The 15088-nt window shown below is 39.6% G+C and overlaps 1 protein-coding gene across 1 annotated transcript; it reads left to right on the plus strand.

The window, feature by feature from the left end:
- The first annotated feature begins 506 nt into the window (after positions 1–506).
- Positions 507–12541, plus strand: alkbh8 (alkB homolog 8, tRNA methyltransferase). The gene is made up of 12 exons (XM_069668752.1): positions 507–644; positions 1359–1492; positions 1579–1679; positions 1844–1975; positions 2306–2401; positions 2649–2753; positions 3421–3491; positions 6283–6389; positions 6724–6884; positions 7664–7944; positions 10313–10462; positions 11680–12541. Exons 1-12 carry the CDS (start codon positions 507–509, stop codon positions 12337–12339), a joined length of 2136 nt encoding a protein of 711 aa, XP_069524853.1. The 3' UTR covers positions 12340–12541.
- Positions 12542–15088: the final 2547 nt, after the last annotated feature.

The following is a 15088-nucleotide window of genomic DNA, read 5'->3' on the forward strand; positions in this document are numbered from 1 at the left end:
GAAGAAAAAGATGTAGTAGAAAGTACAAACCAAAAAGAAACACAATCTTGAACAGTATTATGGATAGAGTTTAAGAATATTGGTAGCAAAGTGTCCAAGGGGATTATTCAACCTGGAATATCTTGGTTTCCAAGGGCATGATGCTGTGGTATTCAGTAATAGTGTGTACCTTGGGAATGCAGTTTTATTTTCTTTTACCTTTAAAAAAGGTGTAATACAAAATGCTAAACATCGTTTTAAGGCTGTCACATTATCAACCAATCTTAGTTTCAGAGTTGGTAGGTAACTCCCATTTATCTAACTAGAACCTTAAGAATAAGATACACACGGAAGTACCCACAATGCGTGCACGAAGTCAGTTGAGTTTAAAACATGCTTTAATCTAAAACTAAATCTTCATAGTGACTTTATTCACAATTTTATTTGGTGCAGTTAGAGTGGCTAATATGCGGGAACTGTCGAGTGTGTAATGCTTGTTGTACCCGGACAAAACAAAACGTCGTACCATGGATCGTTGTGAGGAAAACAACGTGAAGGGAATCAGGAGGACTAAAGAGGAAAATAAAGTTCTTCGAAAACAGTTGAAAGCGAGTCACACTCTGCTGAAACATGAAGGCATCAGTACAGCATCGCAGCCCACTAAGGTACCGGAAAATAACGTTTTATAAACAGGAAGTGGCAGCTGACAGGCTGACATGTAACCTCTACTTCTTTAAACGTGTACTTCTTTTGCTGCTATAAGAGGCATTTTATAGCGTGTTTCATGTAAAAACAACAATAATAGCTGGCTAGCATATCTGTATTATTTCAGATGTTGCTTTAATATTTGGTTGTATCTTCTGATACTCATTTAAGATAGATTAATGCCCGTTTAGTCTTTGTATTTAACTTGCTCTTACAATTGTCTCCCGTGAGTATGTGTTGCGACAGAATGTATCTCCCAACATAATCTAAGTCAGTAGTAAGAGCTTTAAATTACATTTGCATAAGGAATTTATGAAGAATTATTTGTTCTCTAATGTCCCTGGATACTTTATATAATGACAGAACCTTTCTTAAAAGGTAAACAAGAAAATATGGGTGACAAGAAAGATGTGTCATAAGGAGATAGCACGGAATCTAAAAAGAACTACCAGTGAACAAATCAGATATGAAAATGAACTTATTGTGAATTCATGTATCTTGGACCATAGGGAGTTATTATGAAGGGATAATGATGGTCTAGTTACAAAGGTGTCTAGCATTATGGTGGTTTATGATTGAATACAGTAATATCTGAAACAGTGATTATGTTACTGTCTCTGTGTTGGATGTAATCTTTAATAAAATCAACCAGCCTTCCTCTGTCTCCTCTGCAGAGTTTGGTGGTGGCTAACGGCGGTCTGGGGAACGGTGTTAGTCGAGAGGAGCTGTCTGCAGCGCTGAAAGAGATGGGAGAGCTGGAGACGCTGATCATGCACCCTCACAAGCCATACGCTTTTGTCACATACAGGTACATATGCTTTGATATATTGAGCAGGAAGTTATTTTTGTGTTTATAAAAAAAAAAACCTTTTGTTATTGTCATTCTATCTCCAGCTCTGAGGAGAGTGCACGGAAAGCCCACGTCCACCTCAATGGCCAAAAGCTGCAATGTGGAGAGAACAGTGTCTCACTCTACCTCAGTTATGTGGACTCAGGTACTTGCCTGAAACACTGACACCCACAAATGCAAGCATGTATTACTGTTGGAGCTTCTATAGTCATTTGTAAAATTCTTAACTTCACTTTTAGACAGTAGAACTAAAGACAGCCATTTGATTTATTTGTGTACACCATATATTTTGTTCATGTTTATATGCAGTAACGTGTAAAGAGGAGGCGTCCATTCCATTGCCTGAGGGACTTATCCTGGAGGAAGATTTTGTGTCTACAGAGGAAGAGGCTCTGTTGCTCGCTGCCATTGACTGGTCATCTACTAACGATGATGTCACCGGTGAGAGGCTGTATAATGTGCTCTATCTGCATCTGGCTTTAATTTCTCCTAATTTTCAACCAGAAACGTGATAATAAACCTAAGTTTTAGAATTGAACCTAACACTAGTGTAAAGATGAAGTACAATACAGCGCTATTGAGGGAAAAACTAGAAAAATTGAATACATTTAACATTTTTGTTAATAATAATTTTAAATTCAAAATAGTGAAACATGAAATAACATCCAGTTTAGATCATTTAAGTGCACAAAAAGCTGCAGAAAATACAGGAAAAAAAATACAAGAAAATGTATGTTTTCTTTTGCTAATCTGATTTCAAATGGCTTTCAGTTCAAAAAGCTCTGAAGCACAGAAAAGTCAAACATTATGGCTTTGAATTTCGCTACGACAACAACAACGTGGATAAGGACAAGCCTTTACCTGCAGGTAAGTTTGCCCTTAAAGGGTTTTAATGGTCATATTTGAACAGATTTGTCCGTTATTACTAATATTTACAATCACATTTCAGTCACTGACTACAGTGGTTACATTTTGTTACACTGCATGCTTTTCTGTGCTGTCCTCAGCTGTGTCTTTCAAGGTACTACTGGTGGAAGTTGCCAAAAAGTGAAAAGAAAGTGTAATTTAGAAAAGGAACTTATACGTGTTGGTGTGTGTGTGTGTGTGTATCCAGGTATTCCTCAGGAGTGTCTTCCTGTCCTGGAGCGATGTGTGAGGAACGGACACATTAACATCATGCCCGACCAGCTGACTGTCAACCAGTATGAGTCTGGACAGGGTGAGCCTTAGACATTTTAAAGCTGCAGAAACATGACTGACCATGTGGACAAAATCAAAGCAAGTCAAAACATAAGAATATGGAACGTCAATAACGTCTCCTTACCCATTAATAAATTACAAAAAAACATCAATGATCAAGGGGAACTTAATCAATACTAAGTTTAAGGTTTGGTGCTGCAAGAATTTAAAACAGCCCTGGAGAAGTGAGGTAGCCTTGCAGAGAGGTGAGCACAGAAAGATGAAAACACAGATATTCACTTTATGTATTGCAGAGGCTACAGCTACACTGTCAAGATTGTAAGATATCAGGGTTACTAAAACCTCTGTGGATTTTTTTCACAACAAAACGTTGGTGCATACGTGTAGTTTTTAATAACTCACACCACAAGGTGGCAGCAGAACCTTTCCAACATGCTGTAATGACAGCTTTGGTTCCCATCTGTTATTTTTTATTAAATTTAAAAAACCTTTCAGGGCTGATTTCAGCTTGTTTTTAAAGCTCATGAACACATTAATAATCAAAGGTTATCATATGTCAGAATGACTTAAGTTTCACACATCTTAGAAGGTGTCCAACCCTAGAGATAAAGCTGAAATTAAACATGTCTTTATTTTGACTGCTCTAACTAACTTTCTATGAAAATGTGTGTTTATAACATTTTCAGGTATTCCTCCTCATGTGGACACTCACTCTGCCTTTGAGGACACCATTCTGTCATTAAGTCTGGGGGCACAGGTAAGAAGTCAGCCCAACAACAACAACAGCACAATTCATCAATAGGCTTTTGTAGCCTGTATCAATCAGTGAAGGTCAAGGGTCATTAATCAAAAATGGAAAAGAAAGTCACTTTCAAAGGATTTTAAAGAAGTTTTTGGTCCCATAAAACACATCAGCATTGAACAGTGATGCAAGGTAAAAATGTAAAGAGACATTATCAGACGTTGTCTTTCTGCTTTTGTGTCGGGGTTTGATAAATCAAATTAACTCTCACCTCACTGAGCAGCGGTGTGATTCATGTGTCTCAGGGGGGCTCGACTGTCTGAGCCGACTGTGTGACAGTATGTTTGGATGTGATGTCCTTGTGATTTAACTGAGAACATTCTGTCACCTTGCTCGCTACATCTCTTTCCCCTCTCTCTCTGCCATGCTTATAAATATTGTTGTACCCTCTCTCTCACTCTGGCATTCTATTATTACAATGTCTAGTGAATGACTCTGTTTGAGCTGTCACGGCCTCCCTGGTTTTATGAATTTACCTCGAAACAGTGGGTATTGCCGTGTCCTTGACTTGTTCCAGGTGCGACTGTGTGACTGGATGGTGTGACCCCGGTGCTGCGGTGCTGGTGTAGTCTCTGCAGGGTGACTGCTGTTGATGAAAACCCATCTGTCCCGGCTTGTCTGAAACGCAGGGGCTCTATTAGCAATCAGCTGTAATCTGTCACAGCATCTGTCACACGCACACAGACTGGCAGACGGCACGTGTGATTTTGGGGAACAAAAAGTGTACAGTAGAAGAACAGACACAACTTTTGAATGTTACGTCCTTATCATGTAACACTCAACATGTGACTAAGACAGTCCTATAGACACCTCAGCATGTACACATTTATTATTTACAGCCGAAAACTGAGACAAATCAATTCTATATCGACCCATAGTGTGCAATTAAACCCTTTATAGAAAGAGTATATGATAATGGATATATAATTATTATAGAGAATATGATGTATAACATATTTACAGGCTATTAAGAAATATGGTACAGAAGGGGTGAACCAATTTTGACTTGTATGTGTGTATTTAGTATTTTGTTAATGTGTGGTTATAACAAGTTAATCCAACTGTGATTTAATGTTGATTCTTGCATTCTCTCCAATTACATACTGGGTGTCACAAGCGGTGCCAATCACAAGCAGCGCCCAGTTAGTGACGGGTTTTCCATCACCCAGTCTAAAAAGGAAAACAACAGTCAGCGAGGAAAATCAAGAGCTGCAACTGTTACAACCGGAGCCAACCATGCGACACTGTCTGGATATCTGGGAAGTGTGCTCCTGCAATTACCTTTTATCGCCATAGGTGCTGCCAAAGATAACGAACCTGAGATCTTCGAGATTACAACTTTAATTTAGCCGGGTTTGATTAATTTCAGTGCTTAAACTGACAGTCTTGAAGATTTCAGTTTCGTTCTCTTGGGTGCCACCAAATGGCGATATACGGTAATTGTGGGAGGACGCTTCACAATTTAACGTCTACGGTTGGCTCCCTTTGTCACGGTTGTAACTCTTGGTTTTCCTCACTGACGCTGTTTCCTATTTAGACTGTTTGCCTTCATCTGAGCGTCAAATTTGTTTCTCTTTCTTTGGATTTTCACTTATTTTTGAAGTTGTATCTGTAGTCATCGATCTTTTCTTTGTTTGATCAGCCATAGTAGATTACTGTTTACTCGCAACACTCACAGAGACCGGAAAAACAGCCGCTTAGCTCCGTCTACCCTCTCTGGCAGACCAGCCACTGCTGGGTGAGTGAAAACGCGTCACTAACTGGGCGCCACTTGTTTTTTTTTAGCAAATGTTGCCACAGCCCCCCATTCTATAATAATACTATCTAATGCAAATGCAAAGGCTTTCATCAGTGGGCCATAGGCTCAATCACCATTGTGTTACCTTATTCGGCACAGACATTTATTGAAATTAAAATCTAAGAGATTACTTTAAAAACAACTAAATTGACCCACTTCTCATTGACTAAACACATGTACACTTCATGCAAATTGGTTGTTTGCAGTGACGCGTATAAAACAGTGTTGCGCTTCATGGCTTTATTGAGTTTGTTTTTGCAGGGAGAGAGAAGAAGAAGAAATAGATTCCTGTCTGAAGGTGTGTGTGTGTGTGTGTGTGAGAGAGAATGATGAATAGTTGTGTCGTAGAGCGTAGCTGCCAGCATCACCATCGATTTAGTCACATTCCACCGGTTTCATTGATTGGCTAATACTCCACAGATGGGAACAGCACAGTCCTGCCTGTCGTGTGTGTGTGTGTCGCTGTGTCTGTGAGACATTTCTGTTTATGGTTTCAGGCAAAGATCTGATCATTTGCTGGTGTTGCATGCGGCATCATTCTCTCGCAGTAATACACAAACACTTATCTGTCTGTCTCTCTCCGACACTCACAGACACACACACACACACACGCCCCTCTACTTCACAAAATCCAATTTTCCTGCTGTCAGAACTCGGGGAGATGCAGTTTGAAATTGCGTGGATGTAATTTCCCAGCAGAGCTCCTGCTGTTACGCGCTGTAAGGAAACATTGGGATCAAACAGCAACACTGTGGAGATACTTTGCTGGTTGTTAGTGAGGGAGCAAAAAGGACCTGTGTGTGTCAGTGTATGTGTGTGTGTGTGTGTTTTTTCTCAGAGTGATATCACCCAAAAACTGTTGAATAAAAAACCTTTTTTTTCCCTATTGGAGAATCCATATGACATGTCTAAGTTTTCATTCATACACATCTTTGTGTGTTATTGCAGGCAGTGATGGAGTTCCGTCATCCCGATGGTCGCCTCGTTCCCGTGGTTCTGCCGGCACGGAGCCTCCTGGTGATGAAGGGAGAGAGCAGACACCTTTGGACGCATGGGTGAGCTTGACTGTGTCGGATGAAGTCAATTTATCTTGACATGAGCTTTAAGTCCACTGACAGGATTGACAGCTCCTTTCGTCCTCTGCTCCATCGAGGTGGAGCACAGAAGTATTGACTTTTCTCCGACCTTTCTCTGGGCTTCATGCTGTAGTTTGCACAATAAATTCCCCCACATTTTAATCCCTTCACATAGAAGATGAAACAGATGAAAGGCTCAGGATTTTGGTCACATCCACATCTTCTCTAGTTCACATGACGTATGACAACTGTACAGATTAGTCATAGCCAGTAGTTTGTGTGTGACAGTCGGCTGTCTCTTATCTCCTCGTAGGATTACTCCTCGAAAGTTTGACATGGTACCAGCCTGCGACCCACAATCCCCTGCTCATACCACGCCTGACGTCGGGACCAGCAGCAATCTCACTTTGAGCAAGAGGGGCACTCGCACCTCCTTCACTTTCCGCAAGATCAGACATGAACCCTGTCGCTGTGGTGAGAAGCTTTCAAGTTCACGTTGAAACACACCTAGTGACAGATAACACAAGACTCTATTACCACTATGAGATTGATGTTACACAACTGTTTTTAGAGGCATGTTTCTGTATAGAACAAAAGCTCCTCTGTAAATTGTTCCATGAAATTCTTCTTTAGTATTATAACCAGCCAATTGTAAGCATGCAATAGTGCAACTATAGATCAATAACTCAATCTTTACACCTCAGGCCTGTTCAATTTTAGACTGATAAAGTACTCATTCATTTGCAATCATTTTTAGACATACAAGGCATACTTAATGTGTTCCAGTCTGGTATTCAAGCCTTTCATAGCAATTAATCAGAACTTTGAAAGTTTTTAGTTATATTTTATTAGCTACCAACTTTAGGGATATTGCAAAGCTGCATCTCATCAAATTAGACGGTAGCATCCTCAATTCTAGCCTGGATTGCTGTATTGGTATTAAAAATACTGCTTTTAAGTGGTTTAATTTGAGTTTTTCTCTCAGCCTAGATGACTGTAACCTCCACAGTGCCTCTCCCTTGTGGAGTCCCTCAGGGTTCTATTCTTAGGCCTCTGCTTTTTCACCTTTATATGCTCTTCTTTGGGCCCATTCTTACAAAGTATGGCATCTTGTTCCACTGTTACGCAGATGACACACAGATTTACCTGCCTTTGTAACAAAAAGATGCTAGCACTTAGAAAACACTTTTGGACTTTCTCAAGGACATCAAACCACATCTTTCATAATAACCATTCACTCTTGTCTTTTCCAGCCTTCCCCTCTGCTTGTGACAGTCAGGGAGCTCCCTCAGTGCCCTCTGTATCTACACCACCTCCCCCCTCACTCCCTTGTTCCCATGCCGACGCAGCCCTTCTGGAGGAGGAGTATGTGCATCGGGTGTACAACACCATCGCCTCCCACTTCAGCAACACTCGCCACTCCCCCTGGCCTCGTGTTTGCCACTTCCTGGCCTCACTCCCTGCTGGCAGCGTGATGGCTGATGTTGGCTGCGGAAATGGAAAATACCTGGGTGTCAACCAGGAGGTGGCTGCTGTGAGTGTCATCATGTAATACTATAATGTCTGTAAGTCTGTGATACTTTATTAATCCATGAAGGGACATTTCTTTTGCGTTCCACTTTTGTTGCTGCAGCTTCTTAGATTATCAACACGTATAATGCCACACTACTTCATAAGTTATTTATGTCTGGAATCATGTCATAACTGCAAGAGATTTTTCCCATTAACAGCAAATCAGTTGTAGCAGAAATAGCAAACAAATGAGGTATAACTCCTCTGCTCCTACTTCACATACACAAGCCGGGGGTCTGATAGATTCAGAAGGATGAAGATGTTAAAGGCCTTTTTAAAACCAGTATGGTGGAGACGAGCCTGACTCATCCATAAACTCTAACAACTGTCCATCCACACTTTGATTTAAGACTTGAAACGGGAAAACAGTGAGCCTGGTTCTGTCCAACGAGGGAAAACAATACACCAATCAAATCTTGCTTCCTACCTTCTTGTATCTTCTTTTTCTAATGTGTATATACAAAATAATGAAAATAGCTACTTCTGTTTTTAGGTGATGTTAACCACTGGAACTATTTAAACATGATATATGAGTTAAAGATAAACTAGAAAAACTATATAAAAAAAAACAAAAAAAACTAGAAACTAGAAAACTAATAAGACTTCTAAAGATATGGCCCCTTTAACAATAACAATTGTTATTGTTATTGTTAAAGGGGCCATATCTTTTCAATGGATATTCTCATATTTTGCATAGGTTTCACATTTTTGGGTGTTTATTGTTCACAGTGAAAAAATTCCGGGGAGTGACAGTGCAGTGCGGCCACTCCCCCACGTGGGATCGCACACATGGGGGAGGGGCTATGTGGTCACTCCAAATACTGTCAGCTAATCGTGGCTAAGGTCTGACTTTTGAATGGCACAACAGGCTTGTTAATTTCAGGAGGAAGGAGAGGCTCTGAAAAATAATTGAATTAAAATATATGTACAATCTTTAAAATGAAACAAACTTTACTAACTTCAAAAACACATTAGAATAATAATTGATAGCTAAAATATGTCCCCTTCAGTTAGTCCACTTTAGGAGCTGGTAGGTGTATTTTGTTTTGGAGAGAACCGTACCTCATAGAAATTAAATTCATATCCAGATGTTATTATCTCATTCTCAGACGCTTGTAAAACATTGAAGCTTTGTTAAAAGTCAGTTTTATTTTTTTTTCTATGTATATTAAGGGATTCATGCTTTTCATCCAGTGTTACCTAAAGTAAGTTCCACAGGAGAAGAGGTCTTAAATCCAACAATGAAACTGAAGGCAAATTAAAGACAGAGCAAAGGTCACTGGCAGCTTAGCATTCTGATAAATGTAAATATAAGAGGAAGTAGCTGTGTACAGACCAAAGTTAAGTAAGGGATAAAACAAGGGTTTGCATCTTGACACTTATGTTCAGCAAGAAACTATTGTTTACTTTTTTTACCTCATAGTGTGAGTGTAGCTGGCTGTTATTTGGTACTTTAGGAAGTCATGTTGTTCACATGAAGGGAATTGCCTAAAATCAGTCAGTAGCTTGTTTGTTTTAAGTTGTCTCGAGTGTAAACATCCTGTCTCGCTTAAAATGAGCTAAATAAACCAAACTAGTACACCCAGCGGGGATGCTATCCTTGGTGCTGAGGCCTGTGTTGATCTCACTCTGCTTCTCATTGTTTGCATTAGCTCTGTTTCCGTGGTGATATCCTAAATTTTCTGTTTACATATGCACTCTGGGATATTCATGTTTGGGATTTCGGAGGTGCGTGTAAGCAGCTTATCCTGACTCCGACCATACCCGTGATAAATCATCACTGTGAGAACACTGTGATCATGTAGGTCACACGTCAACTTTGTGTTCTCAGTCTCCGCCTCTCTTCTCCTAAATTTGTTTCCCTCCCTCCGCTCTGCCTTTTTGTTGTCTCTATATCCCACCTGTCTGTCTTCCACTCTCATTCTGTCTCCCGCTGCAGATTAACACTGTTAACCCTCCCAGTTTTTAATTGAAATGAAAAAGCTCATTTTTTTCTCACCACTTTATCGCCTCTGTCTCTTTTGGGATGAGGTCTTATGAAGCTTGATTGAATTTTTACATGAGACTAAAATGTGTTGGAAATGATCATTACTGTCAACCAACCCCCACCCCTCTCTTCTCCTCCTTTTTAATTTCAGTCTAGCTTTTCTATTGTATTGTGTCCTCTATGTGCTGCACTGGTTTTTTTTATGATTTCTAAATGTACTTTGTCTCTCTATCGCTCCACTATCCTCTATTTCTTTTGTTCACATCTTAAAAAATCTTGTTGGTGACTGACATTGTACTTCTGTGTGTGTGTGTATGTGTGTGTGTGTTTTGTGTCTTTTCAGGTTGGTTGTGACCGCAGCAGTGCTCTGGTCCAAATCTGTGCAGAAAGAGGTTTTCAGGCATTTGTATCTGATGCTCTCAGCGTCCCTCTGCGGACAGCCTCCTGTGATGGCTGTATCTCTATTGCAGTCATACACCACTTTTCCACACAGGTATGCAGTGCACACACACACACACACACACACACACACTCATACCTTATCATATTACTAACAGTGGACTATCCCCCTACACCAACCAAGTTTGGACCTTTTTCACTGTTGTGTGCATCAGCAAAAGAATATTCATTCCTTTATGCGATGATTGAGCAAACAAGTAGACAAAATGATTGACATTCAGTGCTTGTGGAGACTGTTGGACTGCAAAGACCAAATTGTCACAATGTTACATTTTGCCTCGAGTTTTGTGTTCACACGGCTTTCACCGGCAGACCAAAAGTTTGGAATCTGAGGAAACTGCTCTCTGATTGGCCAGAATTTCCACATGGGAAAACTCCCTGAAGTAAAAAGACAGGGAAAGCGCACTCCTCAATCACACTCAACACAATTTTTTGAGTTTTTTTTTTACTTTTAACCGACATTGTTCCACATATCGATCAGTTCCACTTTAGTTTTTCACTGAACAGTTTAAATACATAGTCAGCCCATATTTCTATTAGTGCCCTCACCTCGTCGCTCCCTCACATTTGTCCTCTACTGATCTGGCTGCGTGGCTGACTCTGCAAAGGTCAACATCTGTCAACAACCCACAATGCACTGTTCTTTGGTTTTCTTCCTACATTAAGTCCGATTAGATTATGTTCTCACCTGAATCGAACCGGACCAAGGTTCATTTGAAGACGAACCATGGTCCGGTGCTTTGGTCTGCACCAGAGTTAGAATGCGTGTTCTCACCTGTCCAAACAAACCAGACTTTCTGAAAACTGTCAGGTGTGAGAGCACCCTAAAAGGTCTAGTCAAAGTCACAAGTCAATTTAGTTTTTAGAGATTAATTAAAACGATTATCTTAAATCTGACCGTTTATTTCAAAATTGTTTGTTTTTCTTCACTTTCTCTGATTCCAATAAATGATTGTTATTTGGTGACACTGACATTCTTGTTTTATTTTGCGTAAGATAAAACGTTTATTCAGTTGAACATAACTTTTAATCAATTTTCCAAAAGTTGGAAAATACTCATTTTTTCAATGCTACATTTAAAAGAGTTGTTTTGTTTCCTTTTAAACATCACAGTCTTAAAAAGGTTTGCCAGTATTTAACATGCCATGAGATACAGCAGTTTGGGAGTAGTGTAATTTGAGTTACAGGGTTACTCGGGCGTACATGATAGAAATGGTCAATTGACACTTTGTGTGTTTGTGTTTGTTGCAGGAGCGTCGGCTGGCAGCAGTGAGGGAGCTGGTCAGACTTTTAAAGCCTGGAGGTCGAGCGCTCATCTACGTTTGGGCTTTTGAACAAGAGTACAACAAGCAGAGGTCCAAGTACCTCAAAGACCAGAGCAAAGAGCATCCTGAGAACCACAGCTCCACCACAAAAAATACAGAGGGCAGCCAGGAGCCTCATGGTAAAGTGAGCACACATTTGGAAGACAACATACAAGATGTTAGCAAAGTGACTGATGCCAAACTTAGTGTGCACACCAACCGCACAGCCTTTAACACCCAAGACCTTTTGGTTCCCTGGCATCTGAAAGAGGGAAGGAGACGAGGAGAGGAAGAATCAGGAGAAGTTGGAAAGAAGGACAAAATGAAAGAAAAGCCCAAAAAGGCTTCAGGAAACTCCGGCCCCACACAGAGCCCAGACTCTAAACCCAGTCCAATCATCGACACTACTCAGACCTCCACTTCTAATCTAAAGCCGGACTCTGAGAGCAGCCCAGCGCCCGTTTTTCACCGCTATTACCACGTGTTCCAGCAGGGGGAGCTGGAGCAGCTGTGTGCTCAGGTGGCTGGAGTCCAGGTGCAAAGCAGCTACCATGACCAGGGAAACTGGTGTGTTATATTAGAAAAGGATGGCCTGACACAATCATAATTTTACAGCTACAAACAAATGTAGGATCTTTTAATTGGAGTATTGCAGAGGTGAAAGGAGAAGAGACATAAATAAATATTCAACAAAATGACTTCCATTATTGTGCCTTTGCATCTTTTCACTTCGGTGTATCAAGGTCAAATACGAGATCTGGAACTTTTTTTATCTCCATGAAAACGCCATGTGACGGTATGATGGTTACACTGCCTGAATAATCCAGCTACACTTCATCCTGCCACTTTTTTTTCTGAAAATAAATGCAATGACCATTTAATGAAACAAAACTGGAGGTAGTTTGAGGAGGATGTTGAATCAAAGCATACTTTTTTTTTTTCATTTACACTTTATTAGTTCTCCAAGAAACAAACAATATATACATTATAATAATGACACTAAACACACACACAGGAGACACATAAGAATTATACCCCAAATAAAAATGCATTCAAAAATACATTAAATTAATTAAAAAAGAAAAAAAGACAAATAAACAATTATAAAATGTTAATACAAATGTTCCTCTTAAAGCTAGTAATCACAGGTGTCCCAACTTCATCCCACTATACGATCCACATATAGCGAGGCATTTTAGTTTTCCATCCTACTCCAAACAGGCAGGTTCATCAATCCTCTCCAAATTCACTCTGTTGAACCAGAATACAGAATATAGAAGTCTGTACGTTCAAGATTCTCAATAAAAGGACCCCATACTTTTTTAAAAAGTTATTTTTTTCCCTTAATAGAATATGTTATTTTTTCTAAGGATACACATGCAGACAGTTCCTTTAGCCATTTACCAATATTTGGTGTATTTACGTTTTTCCATAAAAGGGCTATCATCCTTTTTGCCTGAAGCAAACACTGATTTAAAAAGATTTGCTCTTTCTTCCTCATGTTCTTTTGGATTACAACCTAATAAGAAAAGCGTGGGCTATAAAATTCATTGAACTGAAACACGTTTTCCAAGTTCCAAGAGGTTTTTCATCTTATTACCAAACACAATGGAAAAAAAGTTCCCTTAGATTGTCCACATTTAAAACATTTTAAAAAATCTGGGATATGACTGTTAAATTTATTTAGCTTTTCTGGAGTAATATATGTCCGCATCAGCCAATTATATTTGTAAGAGCTTAAGACAAGTGTGTGCTGTTCGTGTTTGAGCTGCCTTGCGAGCATCTTCCCACTCATCTAATGAGATGTCATTCTGTAAGTCCTCTCTCCAAGCTCTAAGTTTAGCTTCGGATGACTCAGGGGACCCAGATATAAGTAAATCATAGAATCCAGACATGTTTTTTTTCTGTACGGTTCTTTCAAATTGCTTTCTCTAATGGTGAATAGGGCAGCATTGTCAATGACTTTTCAGAGCATACTCTTAATTACTTTTTTACAAGCAATGGTCTTTAAAATCCCCCAGAGTGCAGAGAGTAAACACTAAATAAGCAACAACAATCTTTTTCACGTATTCCCTTGTCTTCCCTTGTAAAAATGAATGTACAATTCTTTGTAGGATTTACATTACAGTCATTGTTAACGCATTTCCCACAAGAATAGACAGACAAAGTGTGCCATGTGTTTAAGAAGAAAAAGACAGATTGAAAACTTAAAACACATTTAAAGGGCTTTTTAAGTAGGCTGTTTACTTACATGTTTTTTGGCTTGTTTGAAGAATGTAACATAATCATGAGATGTCTATTATTGAGATATTATGGCTGAAAAGTAGGTCATTTTCCACGAAGAAGAAGGCAATGCTTTTATAAATTACACACATTACTGTAGCTGAACAAAGAGTTCAGATTTGTGATATTTAAAAAAACAACACAATTCTTCTTTTGAAGCAGCTGAAGTGTTTCTTTCACATGAACAACACCTCAGGTACTAACAATGGGCAAATTTGGCAGCACATTTGAAGGTTTTTTTTTCACTCAGTCCTGATCACTTAAGTGATAAATGGGAGTTATTTATACTGTTTCTTAGAAACAGTTGATTTGTGCTTCACGATTCTGGTTAGTCATTTTTACCTCAGCCTTGTTGAACTACACAAATTTGAATCTAAATACATTATTATAATCAAGAACTTATTTACGATTATGAACATGAAATGTGATGAAATTAAGATTCAACCTAATTGAAATATGGTGTGTGTGTTGTTACTAGTTGGATTTATGGTTGGATCAACCGATGATCAATCAATTCTTTATTTCAGTTTAGATCTGCTGTAGTATGGAAACATTAGTATGTAGGATCTGGTATAAAGTACGACTTTATCAGCCTTTCTTCCATGCCCACACACATGTGTTCACACTACATCTCGTGTTTACAAGATACGTTTTACCAGACGGCTGTAAAAGCAGGATGAATAGTTGGATAATGGGGTATTGATGGTGGAGGAGCGCAGCGCTGTTATTTGTTGTGGAGGTCGGTAATTGGTCAGCGGGTCCTGGTAAATTACTCCTGTGGCTCCTCAATCCTCAGGGACACACACACAGACGAACACATTGTGGTGCTGAGGTGAGAGATGGCTCGGTGGCTTTTATTGACAGTGGTTTATTGATTAAGGTGAAGCAGCCTGCCCTGTGTTTGTGTGTGAGAAAGAAAAGGATCCTTTGTAGTCTCATGCACAATGATGTGCGTTTGTGTGTAGCAGTGTTATTGTGAATGCATTGTTGTTGTTAAGTCTGTCAGCAGAGTGTGTCGCTTGACATTTGGATTGATAATTAAAAATTTAAAGGCATGCCTCCCCCAGGTATAG

The sequence above is a fragment of the Semicossyphus pulcher genome, unplaced genomic scaffold, assembly GCF_022749685.1.
Source record: "Semicossyphus pulcher isolate SPU_LCO1_2020_fin unplaced genomic scaffold, fSemPul1.0.p SCAF_19, whole genome shotgun sequence".
Classification (NCBI taxonomy): domain Eukaryota; kingdom Metazoa; phylum Chordata; class Actinopteri; order Labriformes; family Labridae; genus Semicossyphus; species Semicossyphus pulcher.

What these genes read in the sequence shown, in the direction of transcription:
- alkbh8 (XM_069668752.1), top strand. Translation starts at nt 507, where the DNA reads ATGGATCGTTGTGAGGAAAACAACGTGAAGGGAATCAGGAGGACTAAA. An exon ending in GGACAAGCCTTTACCTGCAG is followed by an intron (nt 2,402 to 2,648) that starts GTAAGTTTGCCC and finishes GTGTGTATCCAG; the next exon opens with GTATTCCTCAGGAGTGTCTT. An exon ending in CATTAAGTCTGGGGGCACAG is followed by an intron (nt 3,492 to 6,282) that starts GTAAGAAGTCAG and finishes GTGTTATTGCAG; the next exon opens with GCAGTGATGGAGTTCCGTCA.